The sequence below is a fragment of the Cervus canadensis genome, chromosome 4, assembly GCF_019320065.1.
Source record: "Cervus canadensis isolate Bull #8, Minnesota chromosome 4, ASM1932006v1, whole genome shotgun sequence".
In the NCBI taxonomy this organism is placed as follows: Eukaryota; Metazoa; Chordata; class Mammalia; order Artiodactyla; family Cervidae; genus Cervus; species Cervus canadensis.
The window spans coordinates 94,769,843-94,792,568 of NC_057389.1; the positions used below are offsets into that span (position 1 = coordinate 94,769,843).

General features: G+C 46.0%; 1 protein-coding gene across 10 annotated transcripts in view; it reads right to left on the reverse strand.

Annotated features, from left to right (window-relative positions):
* CACNA1A (calcium voltage-gated channel subunit alpha1 A) overlaps positions 1-22,726 on the reverse strand; it is a 387,084-nt gene that overhangs the window by 122,777 nt on the left and 241,581 nt on the right. For all 10 annotated transcript variants that reach the window (XM_043466834.1, XM_043466833.1, XM_043466837.1 and 7 more), the window contains 3 exons: positions 14,056-14,147; positions 11,116-11,268; positions 6,374-6,567 (listed from right to left, as the gene is read on the reverse strand). In XM_043466834.1, the coding sequence (XP_043322769.1) occupies positions 6,374-6,567; positions 11,116-11,268; positions 14,056-14,147 (439 nt within the window). The remainder of the gene's footprint in view (positions 1-6,373; positions 6,568-11,115; positions 11,269-14,055; positions 14,148-22,726) is intronic.

Consider the following 22,726-nt stretch of genomic DNA (forward strand, 5'->3'; position numbering starts at 1 on the left):
TGTGTGTGGCTCTGGGTCTCAGTTTCCTCATCTGTAAAATGGGGATATTTAAGGCTCTACCATTAAGGAGTCACAGGCGGTGCACAGAGAAACACCTAGAATAGTGTGACATAGATGAAATGGCTGATAATCCATTATCACTCCAGAATGTTGCTCAGATCCAGGTTGGGCCCCAGGAAGGTCCAGCAATGAGGCTTGTCCAGTGGGCACAGGAGCCACGTGGGTCCTTCAGAGGCTCTGGGACAAGGGATCTGGCTATGTTGACTGAGGTTCATTCTCTAGCAGTTAAAAATGACTTGGACCACACTTTTGGCACAGAATTTCAACATATACCCGCCTTTGCAGTCTTTGGGCTTGGATAAGCACCTACCCTACCACAAAATCCTAATGGAGATAGGTCCACCATGCCGAGAGATGCCCCAGTGGCCCATCTCCAAGGATCCCTGGTCCTCTAGAGCAGGGCTTCTCAACATCAACACTCCTGACATTTTGGACTTGGTAACTTGTGGTGGGGGCTAAGCCAGACACAGACGGCAAGAACTTGCGTTACTTGCTAAACCATCACTCCCTGGAGGGTTTTTCCAGCCACAGTAACCACAGAAGTCCCTGGGAGAGTCTCTCAGTCTCAACTGGGGTGGGAATCCTTTGGGGTCTGAGAATAGAAACTAGGGAGTCTGAATTTGCATCAAAAAAGTTAACCCTTCACTTTCCCAAGTCAAGAATCTGCCTGCAATGCAGGAGACCTGGGTTTGAGTCCAGGATTGGGAAGATCCCCTGGAGAAGGGAATGGAATTCTTCTGTAAAGATTTGTCTCTTTTTCACTTATTCTGTTAATTTAATAACAAAGTAATAAGATGACTACTTATTACTGTTATGTCAATCAAGAACTCATTTATTTGTTTTGGTGTGTACTCTCTCTGGACAGGTAATGTAAATAAAAACACCCAGCATACAGTGGGCACCCAGAAAATGCTCTTTCTCTTGCCCTTCCTTCCCATCTCCTGGTCTGTAAGTAACCAAAACATCTCTTTTCCCTCCTAAACACTTAGCAAGACAAATTTAAATATATTCCCTGATTATAAAAGTAAACTGTGAAACTATTATACATACAATTGATAAGCAACAAGGATTTATGGTATAGAACAGGGAATTATATTCAATATTTTATAATAACCTAAAATGGAATACAATCTGCAAAAAATAACTGAATCACTATGCTGTACATCTGAAACTAATGCAATATTGTAAATCAACTATCTTTCAATAAAAAAGAGGATAAAAATCAATCATGTTCACACTGCTATATTTAAAATGGATAACTAACAAGGATCTACTGTATAGCACATGGAACTCTGCTCAATGTTATGTAGCAGCCTGGATAGGAGGGGAGTTTGGGGGAGAAGAGATACATGTATATGTATGGCTGAGTCCCTTTTGTCAACCTGAAACTATTACAACACTGTTAATTGGCTATACTCCAATATAAAGTTAAAAGTTTTAAAAAGTCACTTGTGCTCATTGTAGACAAATTTGTCAATATAGAGAAGTATCGAGAAAATAAAGATTCCCAAGTCCCACTAACAAGATGCCATCTTGGTACAGCGGACTTCAGTCTTTTTTTTTCTTATATTTTCAAAATTATACACTTGAGATGATAAGGTTCTATGGACTGAACTATGTCACAATTCATAAGTGAAGCCCTCATCCCTAATGTAATGGCATTTTTTAGACGGAGTCTTTGGGAGGTGATTAGGGTTATAGGAGGTCATGAGAGTGGGACCCCTATGATGGGATTAGTGTCCTTATAAAAAGAGATCCCAGAGAGCTTGTTCTCTCTCTCCCCCCTCACCATGAGGAGGCACAGTGAGAAGGCAGCCATCTGCAAGCAGGAAGAGAGCCCTTGCCAGAACTGGACCATGCTGGCACCGTGATCTCGGACTTCCAGTTTCCAGGACTATGAGAAAGCACACTTTTGTTGTCTAAGCTGCCCTGTCTATGGTATTTTGCAATGTCAGCCTGAGCCCATCTGTCAGTGCAGGAGACCTAAGAGACACTGGTTCGATCCCTGGGTCAGGAAGATCCCCTGAAGGAGGGCATGGCAACCCATTCCAGTATTTTTGCCTGGAGAACCATGGACAGAGGAGCCTGGTGGGTTACAGTCCATGGGGTCACAAAGAGTTGGACACAACTGAAGTGACTTAGCATAGCATGTACACCTTGGTTCTTTTTAAAAGAAATCAGTTCCCCTTACTTGTCATTATATATGGTGAGCATTTCCCTGAATCCTTAAATATTCTCCCAACAGATGATTTTTAATGATGACATGATACTCCATCATATGGAGGGACCATACGGTATTTAACCAGTTGCTTCCAGTTTTGTTCTATTTTTACAGATAATGCTGGGGTGCACATCCTGATATAAATCTTCGACAGTGTTTCTGATTACTTAAGGTTAGGCTTTTTCTAAAAGCACTTTTACTGGGAAATCAAGTGGGAAAGAAAAGAGATAAATTGAAAAATGGAAAAACCTGGATGGGGCCCCAACACACCATGAGGTGAGCTGCTGTTCCCTCAGCCAAGAACGGTCTTCTCCAAAACTGCTTGGCTCTCTTCTCTGTGGAAATGTCCCCTCCTCTGAGAAGCCCTTCCTGATTGCCTGACCTAAACTGGCCCCTGCACCCCATCGCTTGCCCTCTCACGCTGCTGTTGTCCTCATGGGACAACAGGTCAAGTCACCACGTCCCACATTATACATTTGCTTAAGGTCTATCTTCCACATTCTGAGTAATTTATTATTTATCAACGTTTATTGGTCATGTCTGTCTCCCCGACGAGGGTGGAGATTTTTGTCTCTCTTCTTCATTGTGCTACCCCTGATCACCTGATCATTTCCTGGCACACAGTGGACATTCAGTAAGTAATTATGGGATTTCTCTAGTGGTCTATAGTTGAGAATCCCCCTGCCAATGCAGAGGACGTGGGTTCAATCCCATGGTCCAGGAATCCTGGTCCATGTCACATACCATGGGACAACTAAGCCCATGTGCCACAAGTACTGAGCCTGCGTGCCCTAGAGCCTGTGCTCTGCAACAAGAGAAACCACCGCAATAAGAAAACCCAGGCACCACAAACTAGAGAGCAGCCCCCACTCACCACAGCTAGAGAAAACACGAGTGCAGCGACAAAGACCCAGTTTGGCTGAAAATAAGTAAATTAATTAAGCTTTAAAAATAATCATTAAAAGTAAGTAATCATGGAATAAACAAATGGATTTCAACGTTGAGAAAAGAAAAGAGATGTTTGGCCTCCATGCCTGTGGGTTCTAAAATGCTTGAAGCAGGTGCTTCCGGACTCTCCCATGGATCTTGCCTGACAGCGGCTGGTAAGGCCATGCCCACGGGCTTGGCTCCAGCACAAGATAAAGGACAAAGAGTCCGGACGCTGTGCCTGCCTGTGGCTGGATGGAGCTAGGGGGTGTCCTAGGGCAGGCCTGGCAGATGGCAGAGCACATGGGCAGGGCTCAGATGAGTCTGGAAAAGCAACAGCTCTGTCTTTGCTAAGCAGAAACTCAAAGTTGCCACCTTAGCTTCTGCCCTTACCAACGAGTGATCCTAGTGGTTGTATTTTGGGTTGAGAAGCTGTCTTTTCTTTTCTTTTTTTATAAATTTACTTTCAATTGAAGTATAACTGCTTTACAATGTTCGTTAGTTTCTGCTGTGTGACAACATGAATCAGCTATAAGTATACATATATCCCCTCCCTCTTAAGCTTCCCTCCCATGGGGGGTGGACTGTCTTAATTTAGGAAGTCTCAGACAAGGGTTCAAGTACAAGTAGTTTATTTGGGAGATTTACGAACTGAATTATGCAATTCCCCCTCACCAACCCCCCAGCCAAGATAAGTTGAAGATCTAACCTCCATGACCTCAGGATGTGACCTTATTTAGAAATAAGGTCGAACTTCCCTGGTGGTCCAGTGGTTAAGAATCCACCTTACAATGCAGGGAACACAGGCTTAATCCCTGGTCCTGAAAGATTCCATATGTCAGGGGGCAACGAGCCCACGCACCACAACTACTGAAGCCTTCATGCCCTAGAGCCTGTGCTACAGAACTAGAGAAGCCACTGCAATGAGAAGCCCCTGCACTGCAACTAGGGAAAGCCTGCTCATGGCAGCAGAGACCCAGTGCAGCCAGTCAAAAATTCACATAAGAAAAAATTTTTTTTTAAAAAGAAAAATAGGGTCATTACAGATGTAATTAGTTAAGATGACATCGTACTGGAGTAGGGTGGGCCCTAATCCAACAGGGTAAGTGTCTTTATAAGAAGATGGCCGTGTGCAGATGGGATATTCAAGAGGAGGACAGAGAATCAATAAGCCAAAGAATGCCAAGGATGGTTGGCAGCACCGGAAGCTGGGAGAGGCAAGGAAGAATTCTCCCTGAGAGCCTTTGGAGGGTGCCTGGCCCTGCTAGGCCCTTCTGGCCTCCATACTGTAAGATAATGAATGTCTGTTGTTCTAAGCCACCCAGTGTGGTACTTTATTACTGCTCTTGGTTCACATCAGGCTCAAATTCCTGCTCGGATTTCCACCAAAATATGACGGTGGGATATAACTGCATGGCAAGTTCTAGAAGGCTACTCTGCGGCAGTTACCAGTGGGGTGAGAGTGGGGAACAAAGTGGGACCCAATGGTTCACCTCACTTCCTCAGTTGCTGCCAGACTTTTCACAATGAAAAATTCATACATTTCTAAAAGGAGCGCCTGTTGGGGTGGAAAATTTGGCTTACAGAGAGCTTACCTAGGGCCATGGTTCTAAACGCTTCACATATATTCACCTCACTCAGTCCTTGTGCCCTGTGAGGTAGGACTGTGCTTTTCATTTTGCACATGTGGAAACAGAGACACAGAGAGTGTAAGCAACTTGCCCAAGGTTGCACAGCATGGAAGTGGTGGGGTCGGGAGGGGAACCCAGGCAGCCCGATGCCTAACTCTGCTCTTTCAACTGTTTCCCCTGAGCTTGAGTCTCTCAAGGTGGTTCAGCTCAAAGCTTCCAGGGTAAGAATCTCCTCAGACAGTGGTGCTTCCGACTATAGAACCCTCTGGAAATCCGTGGTCCTGCTCACACTTCCTCATCCACCACTGAGCACAGTCCCACTGTCTTCCTCTGAACCTCTTTCTGGCTGTCCAACCCCATGACGCAACCTGACCCAAGAAAGCTCCTGACGATCTCAAAGTTGCTGTCTGTTCCTGGAGATGCCATGCTCAGGCCAGGTCATTAGGCAAAGTAGGCCACCATGGCTTTTCCCCACATCCTTTAGATTTGTCTAATGGACATATGGACATAATGGTAGAAATCTATGTGGTCTATAATATGAATCCCACTCCCAAGATGGGGAGACTTGTGCAGTGTGTGACATGTGTAACTGTCCAGGGATGGGGGACAGGAAACAGGGTAGAAGGGGAGGCAGGTAGGAGCGTACATCTTTTCAGACCTGTCCTTAACAACTTCAAGACTGAGGACAAGAGAACCAACTGAGGCCCACATAATATGTGTGAATATTTAAAAGCTACTAAATAAAACATGCTCTATGCTTCTCCTGCACAAACATACCTTCATAAGCACTGGGAAGGTCAGTCTAGAATTTAGAATCTGGATGTCTGCACTGGATTAAGGGGTGCGGACAGGCTTCCCTGCCCCTTGACCATGGCCTGCCACCTGGGGGCAGGGGAGGGAGGGCTCCACACACACATGCCTGGACGTGCCACTCTGCATGTCCATATTCCAGCCACATTTGTGCCAACAGCTACCCCAAGGACATTGTTAGACCACAGGGGATACAATGGGTAAGGTGGTCAGAGAATAGACTCACGGAAGAATCCAAGTTCATGGACTCTGGGCTTGGGCAGGGAATTCTAGGATCTCAGATGACCCAAAATATGATCTAGGAAGTGGAAGGGTGGTGTCACCAGTTCCCATCAGCACCATGGCGAGGGGCACGGCTGGAGGAGGGTCAGCAAGCGCTCCAGCACAGAAGCCCTTTGGATAGGTGTCCAAGACATGCCTCTATCTTTCCTCTACGTTGGTTTTTAACTTCATGCAACCCTTTACATATTCAAAAATCTAAAATTATATTTAAAAACTTGTGCAATTAAAAGTTATTCAGCATCTGTGTGCCCTCTAGATTCTCACCTCCTGAAGGTCCTTCCCTATTAAGAGTTCTGAGGACAAGACCCCCATATCGTCAAAGGACGGAGCCTTAGGCTGGCTCTCCTGGGGCCATATTGAGCTGTCTCCCTGGTGCAGGGTCCCTCCACTTCAGCCTCAGGAGTTGGCTGGGCCCGGCTCTCCACCACCCCTCATCACTTACGTTGTAGAGGAGGTCAGTCCACCCTTCCATGGTGATGCACTGGAAAACAGTCAGCACTGCAAACAGGATGTTGTCGAACTGAGTGATCCCATTGTTGGGCCCTTCCCAGTAGGGCTGACATTTGGTCCCATTGGGGCAGGTGCGGGCAGGTTCCTCTGTCCCACACGGTGCTGGAGACTCACCCTGAATGTCATCTATGAAATGGAAGAGGAGAAAAGTCAGGGGAAAGGGCCAGCAAAATCAGCTCTGAGAAACAGGAGCCAGTGAACATTAAATGCTGTTGAATCTGCAGAAAAATGGCTCTTAGGATGGATTTATCAGTCTTTTTCCAAAAAGTCCAATGCTTGGCTTGGTTGATCTATTCATTGTTTTCTATTTCATTAATTTCTTCTCTAAGCTGTGTTCCCTTTCTTGTTCTTTTCCTAAACTTTTGAGATAGATTAATGTTACTTAAGGCTATAAATTGCCCTTTAAGTGCAGCTTTAACTGCACCTCACAAATTCTGTCATGCACTGTTCTCATTATTGTTCAAGTAAATTATTATTTATTTTAATATAAATTGTCCATTATTATTTCTTCTTTGATTTGTGGATAACCAAGAAGCAGCAAAAATTTGTCAGATATATACAAAAATAGAGTAATGTAATGAATTCCCATGTACCCATCACCAATTTCAACATTTATCAACTCAGGGCTAATTTTGTTTCACCCACATCCCCTCCCCGCACTAAAATATTTTTAAAGCAAATCTCAGACATCCTAGCATTTCATCAATAAATAAGAAGCATGTCTCTTAATTTCCAAGCACTTTTAGTGTTATCTTTTTGTTACCAATTTCTAGCCTAATTGCACTGTGGTCAAGAGGATATGTTTTGTATCATTCTGTCCTTTGAAGTCTGTTGAGATGGACTTTAAGGTCCCAACAACAGTCAACTTTGGTAACTCTGCTGTATGCATTTTGAAGTGGTTGGGGGCAGTGTTCTCCAGATTTCCATTAGCACAAATTTGTCAACTGTGGTGTATTATTCTTCTGCAGCCTGACTGATTTTTTTTTCTTGAGACGTACTGGGCGCAGGGAGTGGGGGCGAGGGAGGCCAGTACACACAGTACTCAACCTTCGGCACAGGAGCTAAGCTTTCTCCCCAAATTGCAAGAGGCAGATTGTGAAAATGCCACAAGGAAAGAGACACATGTCAATGGACACCCCTTTTTTTTTTTTTTCTTCTTTTTTTTTTTTCAATGCTTACCGCTTCTTCCGGCTGCTAACGTCTTTTTCTGCACTGGTTTAAGTACAGACGTCTACTGCTTGTGGATAGAGAATAGACTTGATAAAGCATCAGCTGTTAATATCCAGGGCTGTCGCCGCTCTGCGCGCCCCGCCCTTCCGGTCCCGGCCCTAATGGACACCCCTTTTGCTGGAAACCAGAGACAGCCTCCTGGCAAACTCAGACTGAGTGATAAAGGTTGAGTCTGAATTCTAAGGTGATGCCTTCATGAGGATGCAATCAGGGGAGTACAGAACATCCTGGGTGTGTATAGAACATCCCATTGGACCAGAGCCACAGATATGAGAGGACCCTGTTCAGTGAGTGACACTTTTGAAGGTTTTTAGAGAGTGACATTGTCCGATAAGAAATCAAACAGCTGAGTGTGTAAACTCAAGTTCCCCACTAAATAAAAATATATCTCAATACACATGCTACATATAGGGTTTGCAGTCCTTTCTTAGCCTCCACTTAGCAAGAAACAGGAAGAAATAAGCCAACACAGAATGCGTGAATCTTACTGGCCTTTGAGACTCCTGTTAAATAGAAACTATAGGCCATGCAAAATGACATTTGCCATATCAGAAGGGACACCTACAACTCAAGAAGCATTGACATCCCAATCACTAGTTTAAGTTGTGGGAAATACTTTTCCCTTTCACGTCAGACTTGGTACAGGGGCTGATTTAATGAATACAGATTGGAAGGCAAAATCTTTTAAACATAAGACTCGGGGCAAAAGGGAAAATTCCATGGGCTCTTATCATGAATGAGAACCACGGTTTGCTGGGAAGGTTGCCTCTGTCCAAAACCTTCTCCATTTTCACCTTCTGTCCAAGTCTGGCTCAATTCCCATCCACCAACACCGTCCCCTCTCTTGGGTTAGTCCAGTCTCCTGGTCCCTTTTTTCCCCCTCAGGGCTACAATAGCTCCCAAATGTTCACATTTGGTGAGGAGATAAAAGCGGGCGTTAACCTGCACTGCTATAGACTAGTTCCAGATGAGGAGTCTTGTTTCCGCAAACTATTTTGGAAGCTCTTGGAAAACAGGAAGCTCTCCCACCTTCCCTTTGCATTTCTCTGGGTGTTTAGCACAGTGCTGGGCACCCCTAGCCCACTGGTGTTCCTGATTGTGACCTGCCAGCCCCCTCATCGCGAAACACTCTGGGGGCTGCTTCTAGAAAAGCCACCATCCAGAGAGTCTGAGGAATTTGGTTATAAATATATTTTAAAATTAACCTGCTGCCTGGGTGTCTGTATATATCTGTCTCTTACTCACACGTTCTTATATTTTTAATTGTGAGCTTTTCAGTCATCTTCCCTAAATCAAGGCTTCCTAGCCTCCAGTTGCCCCACCCACGTCTGTCCCCTCACACCCCTGATTTAGACTCAAGCCAGTCCTCTGTCCCCTTGGCTGGAGAGAGAGAGAGAGAACCAACAAAAACAAAAAACCCAGGATCCAGGAGTCCTGGTTTCTCTGCTCTCGGCTGATGTTTCCAAGGGGCCCTGCCCTGTATCTCTCCCTCCAGCATTTCCGCCCAGGTGTTGAGGCCAGGAGCAGAAATAGCTCTGCCTCAATTAACACCTTCTTCATTGGGGAAAGAAATAATTAGGACATCCCATATTGAGCAAACTTCACAAGCCCAGGAGAGAAGGAGATGGGAGGAGCAAGAAGAAAGGAAGCAAAAAAAAAAAAAAAGCCTCTTGAATAAACCTTCCTTACTGGGTTTTCCTGCCCTCTGGGAGGTCTGGGGAGAGGGTTCGGTTACCTGGGGGTCACCGGGAAGAGAAGGTGGATGGGAAACCACTCCAGGACAGAATTATCTTTCCAATAAGGCAGGCCTAAAACCTCCTTCCCGTCTTACACAGGCTCCCCTGTCTCCATTCACAGTTTCCTTGACCCACGACTAACGCTGTCATTCAGCCCATCCACAGTGAGGAGGCCCATGGTCCAAGTATTGAAATACAGGCTTCCCTCTTATTTGATTTCATTTGGTTCTTTGGCTTCAGAGAGCAAATAGCCAGGTTTGCATAGCAGGGGACTTAATCAAATGTGGAATCAAATGTGGAATGAATGTGGAAGCTATTAGGTCCCTGAGTATATGGATAGCTAGGGATACCCAGGCTGTTTCACTGCTGTTTCAGAGACTAAATCTGTGACTTCTGGTCTTCTTGGTTTTTTTCCTGAGTCATCCTCCCCCATCCTTTCTTGTTGTTGTTGTTGTTTAGTCTCTAGGTCGTGTCCGACTCTTTTGTGATCCCATGAACTGTAGCCTGCCAGCCTCTTCTGTCCATGGGATTTCCCAGGCAAGAACACTGGAGTGGGTTGCCATTTCCTTCTCCAGGGGATCTTACGGGACCAGGAATTAAACCCATGTCTCCTGTATTGGCAGATGGCTTCTTTAACACTGAACCACCAGGGAAGCCACTAAGCTAAGGGGTTGACCGTGGCACAGTGTGGGGATGGAAGGAGCCAAGATCCTATTTGCGCTTCTTACTGATTGGTTGGTGCCAGGACTCCCAGTGGGATGTCTTTAAGGCACCTTCTTGGGCAGACTAGGAGTCACCCTCGACTCTCCCTTCCCTCAGGGTAAGGAGGTTTCAGGCTTCTCTGGTGGCTCAGTGGTAAAGAATTCGCCTGCCAATGCAGGAGATGCAGGTTCGATTCCCGGGTCAGGAAGACCCTCTGGAGAAGGAAATGGCAACCTACTCCAGTATTCTTGCCTGGGAAATCCCATGGACTGAGGGGCCTGGCAGGCTACAGTCCATGTTATCTCCAAGAGTTGGACATGACTTAGTAACTAAACAACAACAACAAGGAGGTTCAGAACTCAGTACATGCTAGGGTTTGGGGTCGCTACAGCTAGGCAGAGGCTGTAGGTACTGAATTTACATTCTGCTGTGTTTTGCCTCTACATGTTCCCACTGAAAATATCTTTGATGCCTGCTCCTGCCCAGCATTTGGGGTAGCCAGCTGTGCCAGGGCATTAATGCCCAGCCTGGGCTCAATCTCCGCCAATGTCGGACAGAATTTGGTGGATAAATACCCAGCTCCCTCGCCCCTCGTGTGGGATGGGTCTAAGTCGTGTGACTTACCCTGTTTCCCCCAGGTGCCCAATGGAGCTGAGGTCTGGTAACCTTGCCCAAGATGGTAACCTACTTGACAACGTCCCTAGATGTTACTAGATCCTCCGTGTCTCACTTTCTCACTCACCTGAAGGTGTTTCCTGGGATCACTTCCCCAATAAACCACTTACCCTGGGACAGCTTCTCAGGTACCCCAGTGTAACATCCAGCAACAACCAAGATCTCTGGGGCTGTTTCAGCCCCTGCCTTGGCTTCGGGAAGATGTTCTCCCAGCTTCCAGGAGAAAGAAGCAAAGCCCTGCAGATCTTGTCTAGGAGCTTGTCCCCAAGGGGAGAAAAGAAAGGGGAGGAAGGCTGGAAAGCAAAAAATCTATGATGCTGCTTGGACCTACCTGTGCCCTCTTCAAAGCAGGTGGTATGAAATTTTCCCATATAAAATTCTAACCCTATGATTGCAAAAATAAGGATTGCAAAAAATAGGAGGAGGCCGATCTGCAGCAGGGGGATCATTGCCTTCATGATCGACTTCAGGACGACTTGTAAACCTGGGGAGACACAGAGAGAGAGAGGCCCCAGATGCCTGTGAGAAGGTCCCCTGAAACGCCACCCCCAGGATGCCTCCTGAGGAGACTCAGAGCACGCGGGGTGCGGGGGACAAGGCAAGGGTGAGGGGACATAGATGGAAGACATGCAGGCTGCTCATTTTAATAAAAGGAACAATCCTTCCTTATATTTTAAGCACTTTTTTTTTTTTTTTGGTTTTCTTTTGGCCACACCGTTTGGTTTGCAGGATCTTAGCTCCCTGGCCAGGGACTGAACCTGGGAACATGGCAGTGAAATCACTGAGTTCTAACCACTGGAAATTCCCCATTTTTTGATTTTAAAGATATTTTTTAAAGTACTGGGCATAGGCTGTCCTGTTTGATGACTTTTGGGGCAGGTAATAGGCGGAAGTTCATAGCTTTCTGAGCCCTATTCTTGGGTGTTGCACAATTTTCATTCAGATCAGGGTGCCTTTTTCTAACCTTTTTCCACCAAGAGGGGGTGTCTTTTTCCTAATTCATACATTGCCATATGCATTAGTTGCAGCTTGGCCTGGGAAAGCAGTCAACGTCCTAGTCCCAACCCTGAGAAACCAGATATTTCACTGGCTTTTAGCAACAATCCCATGAGGCAGGCACATGTGTAAAATTATCCCCATTTTACAGAGGTGGGAAGCAAAGCTCAGAGGATGCCATGCTTAAAATGAGGATTCAGCCTCAAGGTGTGAGAAATAACAGGGCCAGGATTCAAACCCAGGTTGGAATTGAAGTCAAATCCCATGTCGGTAACCAATCTTTAGGGAAGTCTATGTTAAAATGCTCCCAAGTGGTTCAACAGTAAAGAATCTGCCTGCCAATGCAGGAGACACAGGTTTGATCGCTGGTCACAAAAGAGTTGGACATAACTTAGTGACTAAACAACAACAGATAATGTGGTTAAAAGGGGGATTTCTTGTTTTATGTCCTTGGATACTCTTCAGTGTCTCCCAGTTTATAGTCTACGAGAACTTGAATATAATTCGTATCCTACTGTTGGGTGAGAACTATATAAATCTTAATTATGTTGAATTGGTTTATAGTACTTTTCGGGTCTACTGCATCCTTCTACTTTTCTATATATTCATTCTATTAATCTTTGAGAGTTTAATATTGAAACTCCAACTAAAAATCTTAATTTATCAGGCTCTTCATCTGAAAATGGGGAGGAGACTTAGCACCTCCCTCTGAGGATTAAATGAGAGGGTTCATACCTAGCAAAGCCCTTGGCACATCATAGATGGTCATTAAACAGAGATTCTTGTTAGTATCAGCTTTGGGATGGAACCTGATTTAACATGACGTAAGCACCTCTGGTCTCTTGAAGAGAAGACTCTTGAGAGTCCCTTGCACAGCAAGAAAATCAAACCAGTCAATCTTAAAGGAAATCAACCCTGAATATTCATTGAAATGACTGATGCTGAAGCTCCAATACTTTGGCCACCTGATGCAAGGAGCCAACACATTGGTAAAGACCCTGATGCTGGGAAAGACCGAAGGCAAAAGAAGAAGGGGGCGACAGAGGATGAGATGGTTGGATGGTATCACCGACTCAATGGCCATGAGTTTGAGCAAACTTCAGGAGACAGTGAAGGACAGGGAAGCCTGGTGTGCTGTAGTCCGTGGAATTGGACACGACTGAGCGACTGACCAACAGGCACCTGCTGGAATTCTGTGGACACCTGAGTAGAAGAGCCTTCTTTCTACAAAAAGATCCTGCTGGTGGTTATCTGGGAAATCTTAAGTCTTTAAATCTGGATGGCAGTGAACCTGAAGAATGAAGCTAATGAAATGCAAAACAGTGGTAATAACAGAACCTACCTCATATGCTTGTTGTGAGGATAAATGAGTTTTTTTTAAATGGCAAATACTACAAAAGTGCTTGATACATTGTAAGTACTTATAAATAAAAATATTAATTATTACTATTAATATATTACTACTGCTACTGACCAGTAGAACAGAAAAAGGTTAGCCCTGTTTCATTTTATTTTATTTTTTTGCAGCTGAACCTAATCCTGATTATGAATAGTATAGCCACCCACAAAGGGGCTGGAGTAGAAGCATCCATCTATTCTTAGAGGATGAGAAAATAGCATGGAATGAGTAGACTTGGGAACTCATTGTGTCAAACTATAAGAACTCTGGTGAGTCATTTAACCTTTCTAAGTCTCTACCTTTTCATCTATAAAATGGGTTCACTGGGTGATTGTGAGGACAAACTAAGATAATACACAAAAAGCTCTTTCTGCCGTGCCTGGTATGCGGTAGGCACTCAATAAATGGTAACCATCATTGCCACCAATATTATTCAGGCTGTGGGGGCAGGCTGGCTAACTCCTAATTCTTCCACTCAGCCACATTATTTTGCTCAAATTATTCAGCTGCCCTGAGCCTCAGTTTCCTCATCTGTAAAGTGGAGATTTTGGTCCTATCAACTTCACAGGGTTGTGATTATAGAATGCGGTCCTGGATGGAGCTCAGCACGGCTCCTGATAGAGAAGTGCTCAGTAAATGGGTGCTATGGGGATGTGTGAGGCTCCTGGCTGGCTTTTAGAAGTTCACCCAGACCTGCAGCCAGATTCCTGGGGGTGGGGGTGGGAGTCCCTGAAGGGGCTTCCCCAAAGATGAGGCTGCCCTGACCCAGGCTAGGGAAACATCTGAGGGCGCCTATGAGACCCTCTTGCAGAAGGGAAATCGAGGGCTCCCAGGACCCCTGAGCAGACCCCTTGCCAGGGTCAGAAACTCACGCACTTGGGATTCCAGACACCAGCTTGAGCGGCCGCAGCACTCGAACTGCCCTCAGCGTCCTTAGGTCAAACTCCGTCCCAACTGTGGCCAAGATGCTGGAAGAAGCCAGAACAGAAAGCAGACGGTGGGTTTCAGGGTCAGAGAGGTGGGTGGGGAGTTCAATGTTGTGGTTTCTTTTTTTTCAAGTTTTTAATTCGAGAATAGCTGCTTTACAATGCTGTGCTAGTTTCTGCTGTGGAACAATGCGAATCAGCCATAATTATATATATAATCAATTATACATATATAATTGATTGACCAAATCAATCTATCCTAAAGGAAATCAGTCCTGAATATTCACTGGAAGGACTGATGCCGAAGCTGAAGCTCCAACACTTTGGCCACCTGATGCAAAGAACTGACTCATTGGAAAAGACTCTGATGCTGGGAAAAACGGAAGGCAGGAGGAGAAGGGGACGACAGAGAATGAGATGGTTGGATGGCATCACCGACTCGATGGACATGAATTTGAGCAGGCTCCAGGAGTTGGTGATGGACAGGGAAGCCTGGCGTGCTGCATTCCATGGGGTTGCAAAGAGTCGGACACAACTGAGAGACTGAACTGACTGACTGATACATATATACATGTATATGCATATATCCCCGCCCTCTTGAGCCTCTCTGCCTGCCCCCATCCCACTCCTCTAGGTCGTCAGAGCACCAGGCTGCTTTCTGGGCAGGGTGACCACAGGCTGGGTCTCAGTTTTGTCATATGTAAAACGGTGTTAATAGTACCTGCTTCATAGGATAAAAGATGATTTACAAAGGCCCCAAATAGGTCTTAATACTCAATAAACGCTTCCCTTGTGTGGCTCAGCTGGTAAAGAATCCGCCTGCAATGTGGGAGACCTGGGTTCGATCCTTGGGTTGGGAAGATCCCCAGGGAGAAGGGAAAGGCTACCCATTCCAGCATTCTGGCCTGGAGAATTCTACGGACTATACAGTCCCTGAGGTTGCAAAGAGTCAGACATGACTGAGCAACTTTCACTTCCTTTCACTCAACAAATGTTGGGCTGAGAAGAAGAGAAACTTTTCCCATGGCACATGGTTGGAGTGATACTCAGTATATTTCACAACCCAAGATCAGGATGGATTGTGGGGAAACTTGGAGGCACTAGCGGAGTGACAGACCTTTTGGGCTCAGGTCACTTTACCAACTGGCAAGAAAGTAGCTTAATTCTAAGACCTCAGCCTGCATGGGTTCAAATTCCAGCTCTACCATTTCCCAGCTGGGTGACTGTGGGTAAGTCACTTTTCCACTTCATGCCTCAGGTCTCCCTTTTGTATAACAAGGATAACAACAGTACTGAACCCTCAAAGGGATGTGAGGATGAAACGAATTAATACATGTGAAGTGGTAGGCGTTGTACCTGGCACACAGGAAGTGTGTTAAGCTACTGGGAAATAAATGAAAAAAAAAAAAAAACACAACAAAAAAAAAACACCTCAAACAATGGGTGTGGTCCTGCTGGGGTGGACTAGCTGGCATCAGCCTCAGAGAGGGCTACAGACCCAAAGTGTCAGGGCAAAAAGTCACTCTTGTAAATGCAGGTTAAGAGTCATGGCAATAGGTGAGATGAGCCTTCTGTAGAAAGCTCCCTTCCCTCACCCCTTACATAAAGACCCCATCCTAAGACCTCACTTGTAAAAGTGTTTCTGGTGAGACAAGGGGTTCCACAGCCTTTCCTCAGCCCAAGGAACCCCCTAGACCCGTTTCCTAAATAAGAAACGAAGTAGGGATGACCATGGAACCATGGCACAGAAAAGGTTGTCACTGGAACCTCAGATGATGAGCACGGAATGCTGAAAAACAGAGGATTCTGTGGTTAAGAACGGGCTTCCCAGGTGGCACCGTGGTAAAGAATCTGCCTGCCAATGCAGGAGACACAGGCTGGATCCCTGGGTCAGGAAGGTCCCCTTGAGTAGGAAATAGCAACCTACTCCAATATTCTTGCCTGGAAAATTTCACGGACAGAGGAGCCTGGCAGGCTACAATCCATGGGGTTGTGAACAGTCAGATGCTACTGAGCACGCACTGAGATTAACAGGATGGAGACCACACAAATAATTTGGGGGTGTCTTCCTTCTTGTCCAAGAGTCTGAGTTTTACAACTTTGGCCTGTGAATAACCAGTATCTACATCTGTCTTTATTTTTTGGCGGTGCATGCAGAATGTGGGATCTTAGTTTCCTGACCAGGGACTGACCCATGCTCCCTGCAGAGGAAGTGTGGAGTCCTAACCACTGGATCACCAGGGAAGTCCCTCTTTGTCTTGTTTTTTAAAATTTTTATTGTATATTGGAGTACAGACGATACACAACTCTGTGTCAGTTTCAGGGGTACAGCAAAGTGATTCAGTTACACATACACACACAACCATGCTCTTTCAAATCCTTTTCCGATATAGATTACTTAACAGAATATTGAGGAGAGTTCTCTGTGCTATATGGTAGGTCCTTGTTGATTATTTATTTTATATATAAATATAAAATATATTATTTTATATATAGTAATAGTACATCTCTTTGTCTTTGAGACAATCAGCATCTGCATCTATTAACAACCTGTATTGGCACCTGTATTAATAAACTGTATTGGCACGCTTTTGTCTCAGGGCTTTCTTTGAAGCTAAGACAGACCCAGGCAGTGAATTTCCCCGTGAGAGCAGCCCTCCACCAAAGATGGCTGGGAAGAGGTGGATGAATTCCCCAGCTCCCTCGCTCCCTCCTTCCAGATTGCTCTGAGGTGTGAGTTCCATACAGGCTCCCAGAGAGGTTGAGCCCAGCTGCCCATCGAGGGTAACCTGCTGAACCCCTCATTCTTCCCTGTCTCCACACTCTTGTCCCCCACTCACATTTCCTGGAGTCACTTCCCAGATGAACTACTTGGACCCGAATCCCTGTCTCAGGGTCAATGTGGGGGCACTCCAAACTGACACAGGAGTAGTCCCAGCTCTTTTCCAACTATTCCTAGGACAGGAAGTGAAAGTCCTAGTCGCTTAGTCGTGTCAGACTCTTTGTGACCCCATGGACTGTAGCCTATCAGGCTCCTCTGTCCACGGAATTCTCCAGGCAAGAATACTGGAGCGGGGAGCCACCCGCCATTCCCTTCTCTAGGGGATCTTCCTGACGCAGGGATTGATCTTGGGTCTCCTGCACTGGGAGTGGCTCTTTACCACCAGAGACACCAATCCTAGGACAGAGATGTGTCCATTAGATTGGGCTAACCTCCTCTTCCACCATCATCAAATGTACATCTAAACACATCGGATGTCCTGGGCAAAGCAATACTTGAGGTCCTCCCTGCTTCGTAGGGCTGATGCAAGAGAAAAACAGTTTAATCAAAAAACGTACACAGAGATTGAATCCATTGGGGGTGTGATGCATTCTTAGAGAGAGCAGGCAAAAACAACAGCTCTGAGGGTACACAGCAGGTAGTGTTAACTCATCTGGGACCCAGGGAGGTTCCCGTTTCAAGCTGAGGATTCATGGATGAGCAGGTGGAATCTGATCAGTGGGGGAAGAACTTTCTAGGCAGAGGAAATGGCTGAGACAGACAGCCTGGGGTGGGAAGGCAAATTCAAGGAAGGAAATGGCGCATGGTGGGGATTTGGGTGATGCCATGAAGCTGAAGTGTAGGTGGGGGCCCTGCCAAGCAACCCCAAGGAAATTTTCATTCATTTAATTCTATTTTTTTTCTCTTCCTCTCCCAATTTTCATGTGGATTTCTCAAACTCCATCCTGTAGATCACCAGTCTATTTTACTTTCTTCTTTCTCAGCAGGTAAAAGCCATTGTTAAGGGGGTGTGTGTGTGTGTGTGTGTGTGTGTGTGTGTGTGTGTGTGTGTGTGTGTGTGTGTGTGAGCGTGCGCGTGTGTGCTCAGTCGTTCAGTTGTGTCCTACTCTTTGTGATCCCACGGACTGTAGCTCGCCAGGTTCCTCGTCCATGGGATTTTTTCAGGCAAGAATACTAGAGTGGGTTGCTATTTCCTCCTCCAGGGGATCTTCCCAAACCCACGGATCAAATCCATGTCTCCTGAACTGGCGGGCGGATTCTTTACCACTGAGCCACCTGGATAAACATTCCCTGAGTTTTCATTCACTCACTTTCACAAACATTAACTGAGCATCTAGAGTGTGCCAGGTCTTGGTGACACGAGTCACAGGAATCCCTATCTGTGTGTGGGAGGCTGAGAATAAACCCAGTAAATATGCCAGATGTCAGGGCGATGAGTGCGGGGGAGAAAAGCAGGGCAGGGAAGAGGGCGCGCTGGCAAAGTGGGGCAGGGTGAGGGGAGCAATGACACCCATTTCAATTAGTAAAGGCCAGCTGCTCTTTCCCGCATGGTTGGGTAGTAGTTCAGTGTTAAGGATGTGCAGACCAGAAGTGCCCAGTAGAACTTCAAGAAGAGCCGTATGTTGGACAGAGAGAACAGACTGGAGGTTGCCAAGGGTGGCGTGTTGGGGGAAGGATGGAGTGGGAAGTTGGGGTTAGCAGATGTAAGCTTTTATATACAGAATGAATAAACACTCTCTGTATAGCACAGAGAACTCTTCAATATCCTATGATAAACCATAATGAAAAAGCATATAAAAAAGAGAATTATATACATGTATAACTGAATCACTTTTCTGTACAGCAGAAATTAACACAACATCGTAAATCGATTATACCTTGATAAGAAAAGAAAAAAGGGGAAAAAAAGGAAGAGCCATGTGTGAAGTTTAAAATTTGCCAATAACTACATTAAAAGTCAAAAGAAACAGATGAAATTAATTTTAATAATATAGTTTATTCAACCAGGTATATCTGAAGTATTGGGCTTCCCAGGTGGCTCAGTGGTAAAGATTTGCCTGCCAAGCAGAAGTCATGGGTTCAATCCTGGGGTCAGGAAGATCCCCTGGAAAAGGAAATGGCAATCCAATCCAGTATTCTTGCCTGGGAAATCCCATGGACAGAGGAGCTGGTGGGCTACAGTCCACGGGGTCACAAAGAGTCAGACACGACTTAGTGACTAAACAACATCTGAAGTATTATCATTTAAATAGGCAATCACTATGAAAGATTACTCATAAGACATTTTATATATTCTTTTCTTGAGACTAAGTCTTTGAAATCTGGTTAGCATATTCTACATTCATGGTACATTTCAACTCAAGTGTGCGATGGCCACGCATGGTCAGTTCTACGTGTACCATGTAGGTCAGGCCCAGAGAAAGAGTCAGTGGGGCAGAGATGTGAAGTGAGTCACCAGAATATGTCAGAGGAAAACTCGAGGCAGAAAGACAGCCAGTGCAAAGGTCCTGAGGCAGGACCATGCCTGGTACACTTGAGGCATGGCAAGGAGGCCACACAGCTGAGTGAACCAGGGTGACAGTGGGAGGAGATGAGGGCAGGGAGGTGATGGGGCAGGGAGCAGGAGTTTGTGGGCCATGGTGAGGACTTGGACTTTTGTTCTGAGTGAAGCAGGAGCCAAGGAGGGTTCTGAGCATTGCAGAGACATGATCTGACTTACATACTAAAATAAGATCCCTCTGGGGGTCAAGACCAGAAACTGGGAGATTGGAAGGGGGCGGAGATGACCACAGTGGTCCAGGTGAGAGATGATGGGTTTAGATCTAGTTGTGCTGGACACAAGGATAACACTGAGATGAACTCAGCCTTGCCCTTAGATGACCACACAAGTAAGTGGATGACAGATTCAAGTACAAGTCCTTCTGGCCCCGGGGCTGTCGGAGGCAGGAAAGAGGAGGAAATGAATACAGACAGGAGGGCGGGGGACAGCATGATTGTGGAGCCCAAGTCTGAAAATGCAGCAAAGCACAAGATCTTACAAAATCTCAGACCTGCAGTTAAACCCTGACCCTGCATCTTCTCATTACCTAACCTTTGTTCTAACTTCTCTGAGCCTCTGAAATGCAGCTAATCTGACTTCCCTCCTGCCCAGTTCAATCCTAGTGGGCACCCAAGGTGGACTATCTCCTGACCCCCTCCCTGGAAGGATGGCAAGAAATTAGGAGAAGAATGGGAGGAGGGAGAGGGGCCAGACTGAGAATGCCCTACAGAGGCAGAAAACTTCCCTTAGGAAACATGTTGGGGGGAGGGTGGGAAATCGGGGTGGGCTGGACCAGTGGAGGCTGTGAACTGGAGGCGGAGGAGGTGGGTCTTGCTGTGTGGACAGTGGGAGTCATGCGAGGTTTCGGAGCAGGGGAGGGACGTGATTAGGGTTGGCGTTAGGAAGACAAGCCTGACAGCTGAAAGGACAGATTGGTGGTGATGGAGGCAGGAGTTAGGAGGCAGCCGCAAGAGCAGACCAGCGTAATGAGGACTAGAACTAGGACAGAGGCAGTGGGAGTACAAAGGAGGCCCCAATTTATATATAGCTGCCATAGAATCCTATGCACCAGGAAACTTGCCTGGTCTCACCAAGTGCTCCCGGCATCCCAGCCATCATTAGGAGGAGTCCCACTTTACAGACGCGGAAACTGAAGCCCGGAGAAGTTACTAAGGCATGGAGGTCCACACTGCCAAGTGAGAACGTGAACCCAGGACCCCAGGACTCCAGAACCCCAGTTTTCCACCTCGCATGGCTTGCTGGATGGGGCAGGGGCAGTGGTGGGAAAGAAAAGGAAGGGAAGAATGGCTTTCTGGTTATAAATGGACCACCAAGTGATGATCACTCATTTAGTCACAAGGCTTTGCTGAGTATCTGCTGTGCGCCAGCCACTCAGCTAGGACCTCAGGATGCCACCATGAACAAAATGACAATGGACCACTGTGGGACAATGGGACTACACAGGGTGTGTGGTGCTATGGAAAACAGCGTGGCGGCCGCCAGTGCTTCCAGTGGAAGGATGGCGTGTGTGGTGGGAAAGAGGAATTAAGACTGGGCTACCTGAAGGATGGAGGTATCAACTGAGGCGGGGAAGATGGAGGCAGGGGGAGGTTTGAGGGAAGATCAAGAGCTGGGTTGTGAGACTGGGACTCACATATATACCCTACTATGTATAAAATAGGTAACTAATGAGAAACTGCTGCATAGCACAGAGAATTCTACTCAACGTTCTGTGGGGACAAAGTGGGGAGATATATATATATATATATGTATATATGCATATAGCTGAGTCACTTTGATGTACAGCAGAAATTAACACAACACTGTAAAGAAACTAAATTCCAATAAAAAAGTGGGGAAAGAGTTGGATTGTGGACACTGAGCTTGGGAAGCCAGTTTTCTGTAACCCCCTCGTTAAAACCTTCCAGTGGCTACCATCAGGCTTAGAATAAAATCCAGGTTACACCATGACCACAAGAGCTTGCCTGGCTTGATTTCCCCTGACCACCCTTTCTATACTCCAGCCACTTTGGCTTTCTGTTCTTCCAACAGGAAACTCTCCTTTCTACCATGGAATCATATGACGGCCATCTCTTTTCCTGCTAACACTTGCCTTCAATTCTCTCCCTCCTTTGCCTAGTTGGCCCTCTTCAAATCTTTCAGGCTGCAGTTCAAATTTTTCTTTCAGAGAGGATTTCTATGTCCCCCTCTAGATAAAGAGAACTCTCAAGGATTATATTGTTTATTAAATTGCATTTATTATTTTGGGCTTCCCACGTAAAGAACCCAAGCAGGAGATGCAGTTTTGATCCCTGCGTTGGGAGGATCCCCTGGAGAGGGAGATGGTAACCCACTCCAGTATTCTTGCCTGGGAAATCCCATGGACAGAGGAGCCTGGTGGGCTATAGTCCATGGGGTCGCAAAAGAATTGGACACGACTTAGCACCTAAACAACAACATATAAATGTTTGCTATCATCATCATTTAAATCTTTGTTGCTTGCCCCTAAGTTATACCAGGATTGACTGATGAAGGAACCAACATTCATTAAGTTTATTCTCTTTGCCAGGTTATATGCTTGTGGCTTTAAATACTGAGGTCTCATTTTATGCCTCAGTATCTTTACCAGGTGAGTGCTCTACATTCAGTTAATTGACTGGGGAACTGAGACTCTGAGGGGTTAACTACTTGCCCACAATCACACAGCTAACACGTGGTACCTGTAACCCAAGTCTGGCTTTGCTGCCTCCACTGTGCTACCCCTGGTTAATTCCCCTACCCCACCTACCCTCTCCCAGGATCTCAGCCAAGCTTATGTCTCCATTAACCCAAGTGTAGGAAGGATCTAGATTTTACTCTAGCTGCCTGGAAGTCAGAATGTCAACAAATATTTGCAGAGGAGCAATATTTTGTGCCAGGTGGGTGAGGAGGGGAACATGTGCAAAGGCCCTGAGGTTGGAGAGAACTTATGGTGAAAAGTGGGGTTACCAGATGAGGGGGAGGGGCAGAGGACAGGAGAATATGAGAAGAAGATATTAGTGTGGCTAGAAAACAGGGGAGAGGATGGAGGCCTCACTGACCCCACCCACCTGACCTTAATTAGAGGAAGCGCCTGCCCACACTATTCACAAGGGCCAAGATATAGAAGCAACCTTATTAAATGTCCATTGACAGATGTATGGATAAAGGAGATGTGGCCCATATATACAATGGATTATTACTCAGTCATAAAAAAGAATGAAATAATTCCATTTACAGAAACATGGATGAACCTAGAGATTATCATACTAAGTGAATTAA